The 12,946-nt window shown below is 40.9% G+C and overlaps 1 protein-coding gene across 8 annotated transcripts in view; it reads right to left on the reverse strand.

Annotated features, from left to right (window-relative positions):
- tns1a (tensin 1a) overlaps positions 1-12,946 on the reverse strand; it is a 130,015-nt gene that overhangs the window by 10,994 nt on the left and 106,075 nt on the right. For 5 of the 8 annotated variants that reach the window (XM_030156120.1, XM_030156131.1, XM_030156158.1 and 2 more), the window contains 4 exons: positions 8,246-9,931; positions 6,926-7,006; positions 6,354-6,517; positions 5,231-5,375 (listed from right to left, as the gene is read on the reverse strand). In XM_030156120.1, the coding sequence (XP_030011980.1) occupies positions 5,231-5,375; positions 6,354-6,517; positions 6,926-7,006; positions 8,246-9,931 (2,076 nt within the window). The remainder of the gene's footprint in view (positions 1-5,230; positions 5,376-6,353; positions 6,518-6,925; positions 7,007-8,245; positions 9,932-12,946) is intronic. The other 3 variants (XM_030156173.1, XM_030156139.1, XM_030156166.1) reach the window with 1 other exon arrangement.

Here is a 12,946-nt window from a genome sequence, read left to right on the forward strand (position 1 = left end):
AAAGCTTCGGTACATTTACAGAACTAAAGAAAATGGTGATATTTGTCATTATTTTCATTAAAAAAACAACTGGTATATGAAGACTTTCTTTGCAATGAAGAATACAGATGAATACCTTCTCTTAAAATTAAAAACTAATCTACTTTTATTAATACCACTACTACTACTATTTATTTAATTCATTTGGAGTATAGTCTACATTTTTACAACTGCATAACATCAGAATCACTTTATGGTTGTGACAATAACAGCAAAATGTGTAAAAAAAAATTTAAAAATAAATGTGTTATTTATTTCCTTTTACTTTTTTGACATAGCCACACTGAGCCATTGGAAAAGGGCCCAAGAGCCATATATGGGCCCAGAGCCACAGGTGGCCTACCCCTGGACTAGAACTTTGGAAACAACAGAGCTGGTGTAGAGTCAGGTCTGTCTAATGTAACTGAACATGAAGAAAACAAGAAGAAGCTGCTTTTTGCTCACGGTGCTGATTATCTGGTTATATATGAAAGTAAGCGAGTAACACTGGCTCCTGTTAGCTGCTAAGATTCTGCTAGTTAGTGGAGTTATGGGCAAGACACTCCATCTGTACATACGAAAGCGTCATTCTATGATTAAGGTAATGAAAACACAACAACTGGGGTCAATTCACCAAAGAAAACATAATTTCTGTTCATAAATTTTACAAGCTGGACCTCTAAAAATGTAAAATGTAAAAACAGAATTGGTCAAATCTTCTCCCTCTTTACTGTTAATGTTTCCTGGTGTAATAAAAACAACTTGTGTACGTAAAATTTAAATACTAAAAGTAAAAGTTAAGAGTTTGCACTAATAGGACAAATCCAGTGCACCTAGAATACACTTCCAAAAGCAAACGAGTCTAAAGTAACTGAAGAAAACTACTGTGTTATGTTTTCTCCTCGTCCCAGGTATGAGCATAACCAGGAAGGGAAATCGAACATGTCATTAACAGCAAAACTACATGGTTTTATTGCATGCTCCTACGTGGTTTCTGGCTATTAAGAAGAAAAAAAACAAAAAACACAGAGACTGCAATTGTACGGCAAAGTGTTGAACATCCATGCACAACATGAGAGCAAAGTACAGCCATGGGAATGCTGGGAGCTTTAAAGCATGTGGCTGGATGAGTGAACAACTGCTGATGAGTCATATTAAATGATAGTTTCACATCTGAAGATGATAACCACACAGCCCAGATGTACACTGAAGTACTTGATGCTTTGCTGTAATCATTCCTTTCTGCACCTGTTATTAAAATACTATTAAAAGAGAAGTACTGCATTACTTATTCATGTGGCTCCAGATGGTCTTTTTTTTCCTGTTATATTCTGCAAGAATAAGGACTTTAGAACAGCAAATATGGAAAAACATCCACTTGATTCTTATAATTCTGATTGCTGAGGCCTCATATTAAAACGTGACAAAATTTTTTAGATATATATTTTCCCATTTTGACATTCATGGAAGGGAAGGATAGTAAAACAAAAGGGAATGTTTTCTATTTTTTGCGTTAGCATGTGGATAAAAATAAAGCTTAGGTTCAAAGGTGACCCTAAACACAACCCTAAAGTGGACTAATAGATATTTTCACTTCCTCTTTGCATGAATGGAGGTAGATTTTCCTCTGATTACAACAAGCAAAATGTATCTCAGCATACAGGACTTTTGTTTGAAGCTAGATGTGAAAAGCATGAATCAGTCGTTTGATACAGACTTGAAGGAAAAAACAAGAAAGTCACACCATGAGACTAAAGAGTTATTTCCAAAAAGAGATGCCAGCTGACGACAAAAGGCCATTCCTTCATCTTCAGAATGACTCAGTTTCGATTATGCCACGGATTAATCAAGACACAGTGATTCGACTTGCAACCAGAAGTCAATAATAGAAATGTGAAAATACCATTAAATCTGCCAATTATCTGTGAAGAGTTTTTGTTTTCCACAACTACACACTTTGTATTAGTGATGTTATTTGGGCTTACTCCAGGAAATAGACTACTGGTGTTTTTGGAAATAACCTCTTTGGTTTCATTAATCCTCCAAAATCAGCAGCACGATGGGGACTCGCAGGCACAATGTTGGATTAAAGTGGTTCAAAGGGGTGAAATGTGAAGCCACAGAGCAGAGTCTTACTGCCACCGCTGTGGGTTCAGGCCTGACTGCAGGAGAGTGGGCCGTGTCTAAGAGCTGGTTTACATAATCATCAGCACAGTCAACACAATCTGTCAGACAGAGCTCCTTAATAGTGGTCAGTGTTAAATGTCCAAGTGAACGTCTGTTGCGTGTTATTAGTACTTGCATTACTCATTCTGTCGCTTGGTATATGCAGTTTAATTTATCCCCTTTATAGTCAGCTCTTCCTATATTATTTTTTCGTCAGGACAAACATGACAAAATGACAAATTGTGTCTACTTGTTATTCAGAAACATGATTTGCACACACCTGCACAGTGTTTTTCTAAACTGTCAGGTCACACTGCTCATGTTTTCCCTCAAGCAAATACAAAAATTAGCAAACATTTCCATCTTGACAGCACCTGAACAACAACAAACAACAAACAATCTTTCTTTTTCAGCTAGATCACTGCTATGTAATTCAGTAGAGATGTAAAATTTGGCAGGAGAGGAATATTAAATTACACTTTTACATCTATCTGTAGAAAGGAATACATAATTTACTGTGCATATGTTGCAATGTGGATTTTTAAAAATTATTATTACTTTCTATAAAATTCAGGCAGCAAAAGGTATAACGAATGACAAAAAAATTAGGTTTCTGATAATAATGATTCAGCTCCTGAGCGGCTCAGTGGTAAGGTGTTTTAATTGGTTTTAATGCTAAAGTTTCATGGTCATGTACTTTATGTGCTAGTTATTTACAAACTAAAACAGGGTCAGGAGTGTTTAAGAACACTCTGTTGTAGTGATTATAAAAGGGTAGAGTAGTGTGGACGCTGTGGTGAAACACAGAAAAAGTTATATAATATAAAACAATAAAGTAGGAGTAAAATGTACTATATAGCTGTACCACAGTGAAGGATTTTTAGACGTTGTTAAGTTAATATTTTTCCCACGTGGGCATTTTCTGGGCCATGTTCTGTCCAAACCTAAAACCTTCAGAGTATCTCAGTGATAGAGTGTTAAACTTAAATGTTTGACTTAATCAAGAGTTTAAGGCATCATACCTGGCTCTATTCAATTTCTCTATCAAGCCGTTCATTGTCACTTGCAGATATACTTTTTCTTTGTATATCTGCTCTGTCTAAGGTTTTGGTTAATTTGTGTCTCCAAATCATGTTTCAAATGAAGTATTTGTATTTGAGTGTGAAATTCTAAATCATTTAATTACACAGGGATTGAATTAGAGTCATCATTTTTGCACTTTTTCACCTTCGTTGCAGTGGTGCTCCTGGGCAGAATGTATGAAAATGTTGTCATGTACCATAAAGTGGAAGCAATGTACACTTGGAAAAGGTTCTACCCTATGCAAATACCTTTAGGTCCAATAAAAACAACAGGGTACAGACTGTAGTATATACATCGTTTACATCTTCAAAGTGCTGCAGTGTCACCTGTTCTTTCCCAAAATGACAATGATGCATCAACCCTTCAGACTCCTCCTGATCCTGCTGGACACGTCTGCACTGCTTGGCAAGTATATTTATATTGAAAAGGAGGCAACCTGGCATGAAGCGCAGTTTTATTGCCGTGAGTTTCACACCGACCTGGCTCCTATCAGCAGCAACAATGACAGGCAGAGTATTCAGAATCTCACTACAGCACTAGACTTCTTCTGGATTGGACTGGAAAGGAACTCCACAGATTGGGACAAATGGATGTGGTCAGGAGGAGGGGAGGCGTCCACATTCTACTGGGGACCCTGGGAGCCCCAAGACAGCCAAATGGAAGGCTACGTAATGATGCATTACTATCTGTGGTACAACGTACCTGGAGACCGACCATTACCATTCTTCTGCTACAGTGTCCATGTGGTGAGGGAGAAGAAGACGTGGGAGGAGGCGTTAGAGTACTGCAGGGAGCACCACCACGATCTGGCCAGCATCACATCTGAGACAGAAATGATGCTAATCCAGCGGGAGCTAAGCAAAAATGACACAACGGAGCGTGCCTGGATCGGTTTACGTTTCTTGGCCGGGAGCTGGATGTGGACGGATGGGAAGTGGCTGCGCTACGAGGCCTGGAATCAACAGGGTCAGCCTTCGTGCCCTGAGAATGACTTGATGTGTGGGGCTTTGCAGGTGATGGGAGGGATGCAGGACAGCAGCAGTACAGCGACTACAGCTGCCAGTAACCCAACACAGACACCTGAGATATTTTACGCAAGTCATGCACACAGTGAGGGGAATAATTCACAGGAAAGTGCTGCAGCTGAAGGTGTCAATAAGTGGCAGACACGTAACTGTGAGGAGAAACTCCATTTCATTTGCTACTGAGATAACTGAGCAATTATAGCAAGTGTAACAGTTCTTTTCTTTTAGCTGATTGGAATTTCCCTGCTAGGTTGTTTCTGCATTTTATCCTGCATTTCACTCCGATAGACAGTGATGTTACTTTGTATTTAGGTTTTTGTTCCTTTCTTTAATGTCAGTTTGTGCATTCTGATGACCCATGTTTGAATCAATTATGTTTCCACTCTGTTTTTAACATTTCCACTAATACTGTATTAAAAATAAATTACATAAGAATACATTTTGTGGGGTTTTTTTATGATTTGGTGATGGCATCCATGCTGATCCTAAACCTGTTTTTGGAGCTACTGTATAATATTGTCAATTTCCTAAAATAATTGTCAAAGTCAATTTCTTCCAGATTTTTCAGGAAACACAAAACACGCATCCAGGCCTAAGTCACATTATTGACATATGCGATTATCTTATGGGGTAGAATCACATGATCTGTTCAACTGAGAATGCAACTCCTCAGCATTATGAGGAGATGGTTTAGGCAAATAAGTAATTTTTGTAAAAAAAACAAACAAACCTCATTTTAGGAAGGTAATGATATCTAACATTTCCACATTTCAGTATCTAAAGAATGATTAAGCCCCTGTTGTACATTTTTTTTTACTTGAAAATTACAGAAAATAAATCCACAAATGACATCTTTAGTATTTAACAGGAGAGACTAATAATTGTAGTGAATAGAAACTATTTAGAGCGCCCTCTATCTGCAGGCAGGGTGAACCTACACATGTTGAAGTAAGGAGTCTGTGGTGACACGGGGAAGCTGGGGGTCTGGGGGGAAATCTCACCACCGCCTCTAAAGGTGGGACTGTTGGAAAAGCCGTCCACCTCGTCATCCTCAAATGCCTCCCGGTAGCTGTGCATAGTACCCTGGAAGAAGAAGAAGAAGAAGAAGAAGAAGAAGAAGAAGAAGAAGAAGAAGACATGCATACATCAAAAACAGGAGTACGTAGGTAAAGTCTCTTGTCAGTGCCTTCAACTCACTGCTACTAATGTGCTCAATGCTGCTAATGCTAATGCATATTAGGACAGATGAAATGCAAAATATCAATTTCTCTACCTGGATTTGAAGTCAGCTATCAACATTTTTTAAGTAAAATTTGTTGTTATTGTCATTGTGGTTGAGACAGACCAAAACCAAAAACAAGCAGTAAAATAATTATCTTGCTGACTAAAATAATGATAAAAAAAATTTAGAGTTAAATATATGGTTTAAATAGAATCACAGGTAAAATCAGCTTGGTATTATATTACTATTTCAAAATAATAAAAGCAGAAGATTTAGTTCCATGTGTTAATTTCTGAGCTCTGCTTTGGCATGAGCAAAGTTAGAGGATCACAGTGTACAAGAATAAAATGGCTTTACACAAAATGCATTCCACCATTTTCAACTTCTATAAACCTAAGCTCTCCTTTTTAATACACGAAGAACTAAAACTAAACTACAACTACACTGACATCAGAAACTACACTGAGAGAATACATTCAGATGTGTCCACTGTTCTTACATCACAATCTGAACTCCTGGTTTAAAGCGCAAAATGTGATTTTTGATTTCATTGTGATATTGAACACTGACCTCAATTCTAGGTATTCCTAAGATTTTGCAGCCATAAGAATGGGCAGTCATATCATCATAGCAACTTTGACCATTGACTTTTAGTCATCAATCTGTTTTCTGTTGAGTCCACATGAGCGTCTGTGCTACATTTTTAGGCTTTCAGTTGAGCAGTTAGGGACATTTGTTTTACATATAACAGGATTCAGGTAATAACATGGGAATGAAAACAGGTAAGATCATGCACTTCTTACATTCTCTGCGCACATCTTGATGAACTCTGTGTTTACCTCTCTGGGTCGTCCTCCTGGGTTGAGGGCCAGGTTGTTGGCGAAGTCCGGTGAGCGGACCACCGGGCTGTTCTCATGGCTGCTCTGGTACTGGCCTTCACTGGTGGTCCGACGCCGGCCTGTCTCTTGTGGCACTTCAGGGGTCATTCCTCTGGAGCGAACTCCTGAAACGCCCCAAATGTATAATGCATGGAATTCTAAAGAAGGAGCTGGTTTCCAACAAACTGCACCTTGTAGCACTCAAAAACAGCCTTTTAAATAGCAGAAACATAGGAATATGCCATTGAAGCAGCAAAACAGGCTCCACACTGCTATTTGGTAGGAGTTTTGTACAAGCTGAATCTTCACTTCTTAAGATAAAACCTGAATGCAACCCATCAACACAAAGCCAAACAGACAGAAGAAGAGATTTAGGTAAAGAAGTGAAAGGATGTGGGGAAGCATAAGGCATTGATGAAAGTTAACCCTCAAAAATCATAAAAATAAAACAATGGGAAGCAAAGAAAAAGGTTCAACAAATGCAGGAAATAAAAGCACACAATCAGAAATTAAAAGCGTGAAAGTGGACAAACCAGAGAAGGAATAGGAGCGAAGGCGGTCAGATTGTTGCGGTGTCATGCTTTCGCTGATGCCCCGAATACGAGCGTTGTACTCTGTTCCCGGGGAGGGTGGTGTGTGGATGGAGGGCAGGAGGAGGATGAGGAGGAGGAGGAAGGTGAGAAAGGTGCAGAGGAAGAAGCAATGGTAGAAAGGGTTGTCCATACAGCAGGGGAATGGATTGAACAGAAAAAGAAGAGGAAAAAAACAGAACTGTGATGAAAATACACTGAAAATGAAGATATCTGTCAAATGAGATGTCAAATAAACCCAACGGTGATATAATATTGAATCCTACAGGACTTGTTGTTTTTCCATAAAAAAAAAAGTATATTTGTATGATCGGCACAGAGAACCACTGAAAAACAATTTACTTTTCTCCACTAGGTGGCATCTGTGAGCCTCCACAAGTTTTCACATGAAGGTAAAAATGAATGCAGACAATGCATGGAAGCCAGTGCCTCTGAATGTTTGGCTATTCTTACTCCTATCCCGTCTCCACTCTCACCGGCTCTGCTACTTCAGCTGCGAGGCTAATTTTATAAGCGCAGGTCATTCCCCTGTTACGGCACCCTGTGATGATTCGGTAACACAAACTGCTCAAAGCTGCGCTGCTCACATGCCATTTGATGTTGTGGACTAAAGATGCTCCAAGGAGAATAACAGTCTTAAGAATAAATGTCACATCCTTCAATGATCGTGTATATTGAACTGATTGTGGTTCTGCTTATCATTCGCAGATTTTCCTGATTCCCTGTTTTGCTTTTAGAATGATAAAAGTGGAATCTCCTAAAAGAATTAAAGATTGTCATCCACTGTTTTAGTTTTTAGTAAAAACAAAACACATACATCTTTATTTGTCCTATATATCAGTCTAGGACAGGGTTTCCCAAACACAGTCTTTCTCTAGGCAGGCTGCCCAGGTGTATTTTCGCCTGCCAAAGTATATATGGCCATCCATTTTAATATGTTTTTTTTAGAACACCATCTGCACATTATACTCTCCCTCAGTCTACCCTTCTTATCTCCTCAGTCAACAAATAAACATGCTGTCCAGAGGTAATTGTAACCATCAAAACTAGCTTCCAACATGCATCTCACGTTGTCACGTGTTTTGAATGTTATCTACATGAATGAAAACACTTTTGCGTTGGACAGGTTCAGGCCTTTGTTTGTGTGTTCAGGAACAAATAAGCAGAACCGAAATGTGTTGCTTTGTGGGTTTAATTTCGAACCAATTTGGAATTAAGGTTCAGTTTCCAACCCTTACTACTTCAGATAATTTCAAGCCTTACCGGCAATTCGGTGAGCCACCAGGCCTTCCAAGTTTAATGTTTCTTCTTCAGCATCTTGTTCTCTGGCCAAAGAGGTGGACGATGTCTCCTTAGGCTGGGGTGTGAGTGCAGGGAGAGGAGAAGACGAGGCACTGTAGCCTGGGTATGGAGACGAGCCTTGCAGGTCTGGGGAGTGGGAAACAACGCCGCCCTGGTACGAGTTCACAGGCTTTTGTGGCACATGCTGGTTGAAATTTGAGGACTGATCGCTGGGGTAGTGATGGGCTGCTTGACGCATATGGGCGAAGGGCTCGGGGGTGTGTGTTGGGGTGGTGTTTTGGTGTTGGTAGCCTGTGTTGGGTCGCTGGGGGGAATATGCCGGGGACTCCATGACAGGACTCTGGTTTGGCATTGTGGACACTCTCCCTGCTGACCTCGGAGACTGATGGAAGGCATTGTTGATCGACCCTGTGTTGTTGTAGCCATGGATGGCAGAATCTCCTTGGTATGAGGGCCTCGCCAGGGTCTGTGAGAAAGGAACCTGTGTCGAATTCAGGTTGCTTTCCCCAGTAGGTGCACTGTGGGACTTAGACATGTGGGAGTTGATCGGGTCCAGGTCGAGCATGAGCATGTTTAGCGCCTCAATTGATTGCTCGATGTCCCGCTGTGAGGCGGTGGTGGTGAAGTGGGGCAGGCTGTGGGTCGACTGAAGAGGAGGACCAAATGGATCATCGGGGAGACTATACTGGTGCCAGGCATTGAGACCTCTTTGAACTGCCTCCCGGCTACTGGTGCTCCTCTCAGGGGCTCTGGGCATTAGTTTGGGGTTGGTCTCAGGGCTGCTTCCCGGTGGGTTCCCAAAAGACTGAGAACGGTACATTCCACTTCCATTCTGGTAATTGCTGTATCCCCCTTGTGGGGAAGGTGAGTCCACGCTGCGCTCCTGCATTGCAGTGGGAGTTCGTACTCCGTGCACAGGCATCTCGCTCAGCTTTTCCCCGAGTCCGCCTCTCTCAAGGTAGGGCCCGTCGTTCTGCCCACTCACAGGTGTCTGTGACTGGTAGTACAGGTCTGCCGGTGTGGCCTGGCCTTCTAGGGATGAAAGTGTACCTAAGCTGTCCACACTGTTGCCTTCTTGACTGTTGGGCAGTTCGTCATCTAGAATATCTGTCTCCCGTTCCTCTGTTGAAGGGACAGCAATGAGTCTGTTGTGGCCCCCGTTGACGTGGACCTGCGCAGGAACCAGATGCCGCACACCTCCTCCTGGACTGGTGGATGTGGACAGGTAGGTTTGTCGCTGATGAGCAGGAGCTTCGAGGCCACTCAGGAGCTGATCGAGCTCTTTTTTCTCCTGTGGGCTGAGTGGTGGGTGGGTCACTGCCGGATTATTGTGGTTTACACCACCTTGCACGGACTGGCTGTGCTCGTCGGTACGGTCGGTCTTGATAGAGGCAGTGGAGTTGCCCGAGTCGCTGCTTACGGAAAGGGTGTGGTCGACAGCAGGGAGGGAGGTGTGGCCTGTGACGGGAAGGGTCTGGTCAGTTGTTTGTAAAGGATGGTTGGGATGCTGATGGGTGTTCTCTGCATTGGTCAGGGGGTTTTCATGGACTGGGAGGCCATTGATGGTGACCACTCCCTCCAGGGAGTCTTTCTTGCGTACCCGGGCATACAGGCTTCCGTCAAGAGGACCTTGAGTGTGAACAACATCTGAAAGAGTAACAAGAAATATTTTAAATTAGTTAATCTGTCCCATATTTTTTTTACAGTTGCATGTGCAGAGATATTGAAACCAGAGATAAACTGGACTGATGAACCCATATTACTGTTGAATTAGATAGTGTCCAATGGCTACTATCAGGCTGAACCGGGAGGACTATCTTGAAAGAAAATAACATCTCAAGAATCAAAACCACCTCAGATCATTTAGATTTTGTTTGGTCAGTTTGATGATCAGTTCTAAATGTATTTATTTAAGTGTTGATTAGTTTGACTATAGTTCTATATTTTCTCATGAAGTAAAAGGTAAAAGGTCAATCCATCACTGAAACAGATCTGCTCTTGATCTATATTATTTTACTAAATACAGTTCAGTCTAGTAAAAACTATGAAACCTATTAAATGCCTTATTAAACTATATAGTTGCAAAAACTCTAAAATAATCTTTCCATCATGCACAAACTGTATTCATCGTCTCCAACATCAAATTGTTTTTGCACAGGACTGTATCATTCACACTCAAGCCCAGTGTCCCCCCTCTGCACCCATCGTTTTTGACCTGAAGGTTCAGCATGTGGCCCAGGCACCAGAAACACAGCCCCCCTCCAACTCTATTAATAGCCAATTTGCAGAACTAAGGCCCCTGTCACGTTGCGTCAGTGCAGGGCCACATGGTCTAATGTGAAACAGGACGGATCTTGTCCAACACACTCAAACAGCTGGTCTGCCAGAGCCAAACAGAAGAGCACTGCCAGTTTGCAAGAGCTGGACGAGAAGAGGATGAGCTGTCTTCTTAAAATTGATTTTGGTCTGCTGAATCATGTTGGCAAAGTCAGGCTGATTGCACTTATGTTACATAATGCAAATAACAAGCTGTTTTCCCGTTATACAACTTATTCTATAGCCACCATTAAAACATTTATAGCCTATTTTATTATTTTCCAGTGTGTAGTTGGTGCAAATGTGGCTATATTTTCTCTAAAAAAATGAAACAAATTCCTTTGGCCTGGCTTTGGCCTGTGCCTTGGACACACAAATGAAGGGTAACATTAGCTAACTTTCAAAACAGCCTGTCAGCTTCCAGAAAACCAACCCCAAGTATATGGCAAAGGCACAACCTTTAGGACAGTTCCCACCCTCGTCAATGACTCTATGCAATGCAACAGGAGATATTCTTTAAATTAACTATTTTCGATACTTCAAAGTGCATTTTTTGCTGATATCAGTACTGTAAGACTATACTGTAGGACTTTTGTTGCAATGTCATGTTTGTGCACAGATTTTTTTCTTATAATAAAGGATATGAATGAGAATCTGTTTTTGGTTCTATTACTGTACATAAACATTTGATATTTCTCAGACCACAACATCTGAGCATCATGTGGTTACATGTGCAAGTTTTAGAGACGACTGTTATTTCATGGCAACATCTACAGATTTACTGCTCATAAAAACAAAAAGTAAATACATTTAGGTTATGTCGTGTGCTGTAATTCACACAACATGCACTACAGTAAAATGCTAGAGCTGCATTTTCACATTGTAAAACTATACTCGCTTCTGTGACACAACAATCACACGTGCAGCTCATTGTGCACTTACAGAAAGAAAGTGATATGCCAATGTGGACATATACATTCGCAAAGTGATCGAGGACATATACATGAGTGCAGCTTGGTGCATATGTGAGCTTCCAAATTGAGCGACGCCGGGGACAGATGGTGGATCGCTCCGACCGCAGCTATTTCAAAACCCATGTCAACAACAACTCACGGACACGGTAGCGACAGGAAAAAGGAGAGTGGGCGAGGAAAGCTGTAAACACAGAGCACGTCTCTGTGGTTGTTTTCAGTGATGACACAGGGATTATTATGAATATATGGGGAAAATCTTTGCATTTTGGGGAGTTTAGTCTGAAAACCAGTCATTTAAGAACATTTTATTTATTCATTTTAGACTAAAAATGACTCAATTCATTATCACTACAGGCAAAACTTTGTACTTACATTTTAACGTTACTTCTATCATTGTCAGTAAAAACATTCTCATTTGGGTCAATTTTAACTGCCAGATCGATCGATCGATCGATCGATCGATCGATCGATCGATCGATCGATCTATCTATCTATCTATCTATCTATCTATCTATCTATCTATCTATCTATCTATCTATCTATCTATCTATCTATCTATCTATCTATCTATCTATCTATCTATCTATCTATCTATCTATCTATCTATCTATCTATCTATCTATCTATCTATCTATCCATTTACTTTTTTGGTCACATAAACTCACCAGTGGCACACAAATACATGTACATAAACATCATCATATACTCTGATACATAAAAAGGCTGTTACTAAATGAACCATGATGTCATTTTTTTCAAGGATTAAATTCAATATCAACTGAAAATAAAGTTGGAACTCCCTTTATGTTGTCTCTCAAAAGATACTAAATATCAGCAAGAGACAGATAAAGGTACAAATGTAATCTACAAGTTAATTAATCCACCCATTATGTAATCACAGAAGCAGTAATACAAACCTAATATCTTTTTAAATTACTCCAAATCATTGTTAATACAAAGTTCTTCTTACCAGTAGGTCAACCCTCTGATATTTAAGGTAATTCCTTCCAAAAAAGGATAAAATAGTTCCTCTTCTTTAGCCTGTTACTTTCAGATCAGCACTCCATGGGCTCACATTTTACTGTCAGAGCTCTGACTGGCTGGACTATCTGCTTCTGCTTCAACTCTCTGTGTGTCTGTCCATCCTGTCTGATTCATGTCCTCCCATCACCCAAACATGTGCTGTTGCAGAGCGAGGCGGGGCTGTAACACCGCTCTGCTGCCCAAAGGGGTGAGCTGGCACCGTGGCTGTTCCCAGCAGTCAGACAGGAGGGAGGGGAGGAGGCGGGAGGGACCTCCAACCCACTGGCTGCCACTGGAACGACGTTGCTTCACATAAACTACAACTCCCACGCCATCTGTCTGTCCGAAA

Source organism: Sphaeramia orbicularis, chromosome 2 (assembly GCF_902148855.1).
Source record: "Sphaeramia orbicularis chromosome 2, fSphaOr1.1, whole genome shotgun sequence".
NCBI classification, from domain to species: Eukaryota; Metazoa; Chordata; class Actinopteri; order Kurtiformes; family Apogonidae; genus Sphaeramia; species Sphaeramia orbicularis.